The sequence below is a fragment of the Chiloscyllium plagiosum genome, unplaced genomic scaffold (genome assembly GCF_004010195.1).
Source record: "Chiloscyllium plagiosum isolate BGI_BamShark_2017 unplaced genomic scaffold, ASM401019v2 scaf_8761, whole genome shotgun sequence".
NCBI lineage: Eukaryota > Metazoa > Chordata > Chondrichthyes > Orectolobiformes > Hemiscylliidae > Chiloscyllium > Chiloscyllium plagiosum.
Genome location: NW_025214507.1, coordinates 3,515 through 9,449, shown reverse-complemented (window position 1 = coordinate 9,449; position 5,935 = coordinate 3,515). Strand labels below are relative to the sequence as shown.

Sequence of the window (5,935 nt, the reverse complement as noted above, 5' to 3'; positions counted from 1 at the left end):
TGTGGAATTTCATTTTCCTCAGCTACAGAATTATACACTTACCATTGAGAGAGTGCAATGAAGGTGCACTTAACTAAGGTTGTCCTATGATGGAAGATTATATAGACTGGGCCTATACACTGATGCACAGACATATCTTGGGGTTCAAGACCATTGGTCCATGAAAATAGCCACACAAGTAGACAGGGTAGAAAAGAAAGCATATGGCATGTTTGGATTTATTGATCGGGTGATTAAATACAAGAATCACAGGGCATCATGCTGCAGCTTTACAAGACTTTTGGTTAGAGCACACAAAGAGCATTGTGTTCAATTCTGGTGGCCACATTACAGGCTTTGGAGAGGGTGCAGAAGAGAATGTGAGGTGCGGGGAGAGGCTAGAAAATCTTGGGCTGTTTTCTACGGAGCAGCGGAGGCGAAGAGGAGATTTGATAGAAGTCTATAAAATTATGAGGGCGTTGGTAGTGTTAATAGTCAGCATATTTTTTCTCCTCCCCCCCGAGTTGAAATGTCTAATAGTAGGGGGGCACGCATTTAAAGTGAGAGGGGGAAGTTCAAAGGAGATGTGAGGGGAAGGTTTTATTACACAGAGAATGGTAGGAGTCTGGAACAATCTGCCAGGGTGATACGATAGGGGTGTTTAAGGGACTTTCAGATAAGCACATGAGTATGCAAGGAATGGCGGGATTATGGACCAAGGGCAGGCAGAAGGGATTAGTCTAATTTGGTACAACATCGTGGGCTGAAGGGCCTGTTCCTGTGCTGTACTATATTTGATACTCCATAGAACTTAGAAGAATGAAGGATTATTTTGTTTAAACATACTAAATTTTCACAGGGCTTGACAGGGTCGATGCAGGAAGGGCGTTTCCCACCGGCCTGAAGAGCAGCCAGGAGCAAGGGGCCAAAATCTGAGCATAAAGACACAGGTCATTCAGACCGAGAGGAGGAGGAATTTATTAACTTAGATGGCAGTGAATCATTGGAACTCTCAGCCTCAGAGGCTCGTGAAAACTCTGAAATCGAATGTTCAAGTCTGAGGCTGGTACATTTTTACATATTAAAAACGTCAAGGAACACAGGGATAGTGAGGTAAAATGGTGCTGAAATAGAAGGTCACTGAATAGCCCAGCAAGGTCAAAGGGGGGTGAATCTCCACCTCCTCTGATTTCTTTATGATCGTACATAAGGAGAGAAGCAGACAGTTACATATGGAAATAGTGAGAGGTAGAAAATAAACTAGATGTATATAACATAAGAGCCAGGTAAAGCAGAGAGGAAAATGAATGAAATAAAGAGACACAAATAAACAGAAGGGACAAGGTTTTGGGGTTGAGTGGGGCAGGATGGACAGAGAGAGTGGCGGATGTATGTGTACATACACCCCCACACACAACGGCACACAAGTGCATCTACTGTCACACACGCTAACACACACATGATGTTCACCTGTAGCTGTGTCAGGTCTAACAAGTCCTCATCACATATTCCACATCCAGTCTCGTGGTTCCAGGCATTCGGAATGTAATTCCCCAAATAGTTCAGCTGCAGCTAAAGGGCGAGAAGGATACACAATTATTCAACTTGCAGCAACCAAGGTTCACAGAAACACACACGTATCATTTGGGGATATGTCACAGGGAGAGGTGTTTCACATTCACCTTCCTGACTTGCTTTGAGCCTCTTTTAGATGTGGAATTAATTAATCGCTTTGATTCACTCAGGTGTCAAGATGAAATTAGCCCAGTTCTGCCATGCTATCAGACTGAGTGACCCCTCAAAGTCAGAGTTCAAAATACATTCACCCCTCTTCAAAACATCTCCTCTCCAATGATTGTACCCCTTTGTTATAAATTACAGCCCTGTCTCTGCTAGTACAGTACCCCAGTGATATACAATGACAAATCTGTCCCCACCAGTACTGTACCCCAGTGATATACAGTGACAAATCTGTCCCCACCAGTACTGTACCCCAGTGTTATACAGTGACAGACCTGTCCCCACCAGTACTGTACCCCAGTGTTATACAGTCACAGTCCTGTCCCCACCAGTACTGTACCCCAGTGTTATACAGTGACTGACCTGTTCCCACCAGTACTGTACCCCAGTGTTATGCAGTGACAGAGCTGTCCCCACCAGTACTGTACCCCAGTGTTATACAGTGACAGACCTGTCCCCACCAGTACTGTACCCCAGTGTTATACAGTGACAGACATGTCCCACCAGTACTGTACCCCAGTATTATACAGTGACAGACATGTCCCCACCAGTACTGTACACCAGTGTTATACAGTGACAGACCTGTCCCCACCAGTACTGAGCCACAGTGTTATACAGTGACAGACCTGTCCCCACCAGTACTGTACCCCAGTGTTATATAGTGACAGACCTGTCCCCACCAGTACTGTACCCCAGTGTTATACAGTGACAGACCTGTCCCCACCAGTACTGTACCCCAGTGTTATACACTGACAGACCTGTCCCCACCAGTACTGTGCCCCAGTGTTATACAGTGACAGACCTGTCCCCACCAGTACTGTACCCCAGTGTTATACAGCGACAGACCTATCCCCATCAGTACTGTACCCCAGTTTGTCATTAGATTAGATTTCCTACAGTGTGGAAACAGGCCCTTCGGCCCAACAAGTCCACAACGACCCTCTGAAGGGTAACCCACCCAGACCCATTTCCCTCTCACTATGAGCAATTTAGCATGGCCAATTCACCTGACCTGCACATCTTTGGACTGTGGGAGTCCTCCATTGAGACTCAATGCAAATTTGGAAAGAAAGATATTGGGATCATTTGTTAGGTGTTTTCTTGTTGCTTATGAGCTGCTAGTACAACATCTACCCCTAATACCTTCCCAATGGTTTACCCAATCCCTGGTTCATGACAGCGATTGAGCTAAGACCCAGTTACCTTGGTTGGCCCATTGCCATGGATGATGACTGGCAGCGTGTCCTGGGCTATGTTGCGGATTCTGGCTTTTCCCTTCTCAAACTTGATGACAACTTCGTCTGGAAGATGGTAGGACATGGGATGGTTAAAGCATCGAGGACCCAACAGTCAATAACACCACACATCAAACCATACCTGAATTACCAGTTCCTTGGTGTGGGAGGAGCATTAATCGGGGGGGTGAGGAGAAAGTATGACTTACTTTCATGAAGGTTACACAGACCTAACATCTGCGATGAGTCCCCATGATGGCCAAACTGTAGAAGAGGGGACCTCAACTCGATCGAATGCTGGGGATGTATTCACACACAGAGACACTCCAGGAGGTGGTCAAGGACTGAGCTGGGCCTCAAATGCATTGGCGTTTTGAAGAATGAAAGGTGGTCGTGTCGTACCAAAGATGATCCTGAGGGGGTTTAACAGGGTAGACGCTGAGAGGATACTGCCTCTTCATAGTGAAACTTGAACCAAGGGGCACAAAATAAAGAGTCTCCCATTGAAGACAGGGATGGGGAGGAATTCCTTCTCTCTTAATACTTAAAATTCTCTCCCTCAGACAGCAGTAGAGGCTGGGTCATTGAATATATTCAAGGTGGAGTTATACAGATGAATGGTTGTGGGAAGTGCAGTTAAGACCACAATCTGATCAGCCATGGTCTTACCGAATAGTAGACAAGGCTGGAGGAGGTGGTGAATAGCCTATTTTTACTCCTTATGATCATACCTTTTCGGGTCCAACAAGAGTCTGGTTTTAATTCCCCGAAGGAACAGAAATTAATTTTAAGATGGGGCCAGGGAGGAGACACGGTGCAGTGACGGGGGTGGCAGGCAAGGGGAAAATTGGAAGATTGAGAGCTTACCTAAAGCACCATTGAGGTTTTGAAAGATTGTTGATTGGTGATCCAGAGCCATCTTGTACTTTTCCTGCAGGAAAAAAAGAATTAACATTTCAGACTCTTACACGCTCAGTTAAGCATCTTTTTAAATTTTTTTTTTAAAGAATACATTACAGTGTGGAAACAGGCCCTTCGGCCCAACAAGTCCACACCGACCCGCCGAAGCGCAACCCACCCATACCCCTACATTTACCCCTTACCTAACACTACGGGCAATTTAGCATGGTCAATTCACCTGACCTGCACATCTTTGGACTGTGGGAGGAAACCGGAGCACCCGGAGGAAACCCACGCAGACACGGGGAGAACGTGCAAACTCCACACAGTCAGTCGCCTGAGGCGGGAATTGAACCCGGGTCTCTGGCGCTGTGAGGCAGCAGTGCTAACCACTGTGCCACCGTGCCGCCCCAAGTCTATATTTGTGCTTGAGTGTGTATGTTGAATGTGTTTGTTGAGTGTGTGGATGCATCTGTGTTCTTGCCCATGGGGGTGCCTGTGTGTGTGTGTGTGTGTGTTAAGATTGCATGTACGGGTTCGCGTTTGAGAGAGTGTGGCCATTGCAGAAGTCTAGCCATTGCAGAAAACGAGGCAGCTATGTGGTGCACAGCGGGATCTCACAAACAGCTCGGCAGATCGCTGATTTCTGTATTTAGCAACACTGGTCGGTGGGCAAATGGCTGCCCCAGGAGAACTGGGAAGAATCCTCAGATCATTCCTCTATGAAATAGCTGATGTGGGAGCTTTTACAACCCCATCAGAAGGCAGATGGTGGGGGCCCATTGGTATAACAACTCATTCAAAAGACGACTGCTCTGGGAGTGCATTCAAACCATGTTCTCTGTCCAGCCTCAGATCAGGGGACCCCAAAGATTGGAAAATCTCAGCGGTCAGACTGTGGGTTTTCGGGAGGTAGTAAAATGATTTTGGTTTGGCCTCGTTTTCTGTCCCCCGAACTCCCTGACTCACCCTCAGTTTGGGACTGAGATAAATCTTAGTGTAGAAAAGCTGGTCATCATCATCGTCCTTGAACTTCCACTGCTGGACAATGTCGTTGATGACTGGAGCGTAGCCTATAAAACCTGCAGCAGAAACAGACCACAATGTGGTGAAAGGGAGAGGATGGGTGGTGGTGGTGAGGGAGGGGGCGGTAGAGATTGGCAGCGGTAAGGATTCAGATCCTCTTACAATTCACCGACTCCCTCATCTGGGCGGTCTGATTCACACACACACACACACAAACGTGAACCCTTACATGCAATCTTCTCTCACACACACGAACACACACACACGAACACACACATACACGAACACACACATACACGAACACAGACACACGAACACAGACACACCCAAGCACAAATATAGATAGATACACTCACACAGGTACATGCATGTACATCAGTACATTGATACAGTCTCACACAAGGGGAAATAGGAATCTAATGACCTATAATCAGAATCAGGGTGAGTGCGATACTAAACCCAAGTGTGTTACAAGTAGAATAAACAGAAGATATTCAAGACACTGAGGAGACAAAAACAAAAGCAGACAGCCAACTATGACTGAGTGGCCAGGTCTGAAATTTCTTCTCCTGATCCTCCCATTGTCTCCTGTTAATATCAGGTACAAAAGATTACCATTTACTGCTTTTCTTTTAAGCTCACCACACATTATTCTATCCTCACTTCTTTATTTGTTGAATTGGACTCCTCTTGTTAGCCTCTCCCTTGGGACAGGAACAGCTTTATGAGAAGTCTCTGGCCTTTCATAACCCAACCACCAGCAGCCAGCTAAGGTTTACTGGTATATACACCGTGTGATGGGCAGCCCAGTACACAATCAACGTGACGTTTTTGTGACCTCCCCAGTTCCCTCAGGCGATCGGCATTTAGAACACTTCCAATGCATTTCGCCCCATTACAAAAGGCGATAGAAACCACGACCCTTCCTCTTCCGTTGACGATTCCTCCAGTCATTAACTTAAAATAAAACTGAGGATAATTCTATTACATTGTTAAAGGGGCAGAGAAGTCTGGATAGTGTATGTTTTATTAGAGATCTCTTTTTAAGAGAAAAT

The 5,935-nt window shown here is 46.2% G+C and overlaps 1 protein-coding gene across 1 annotated transcript; it reads right to left on the bottom strand.

Moving 5' to 3' along the window:
* Nucleotides 1-1,449: 1,449 nt before the first annotated feature.
* LOC122547918 (multifunctional procollagen lysine hydroxylase and glycosyltransferase LH3-like) lies at nucleotides 1,450-4,936 on the bottom strand (the record flags this gene model as incomplete). Its single annotated transcript, XM_043686477.1, has 4 exons — nucleotides 1,450-1,551; nucleotides 2,923-3,020; nucleotides 3,822-3,885; nucleotides 4,824-4,936. Coding segments are annotated over 4 exons (377 nt in total), but the record flags the coding sequence as incomplete, so codon positions are not given.
* Nucleotides 4,937-5,935: the final 999 nt, after the last annotated feature.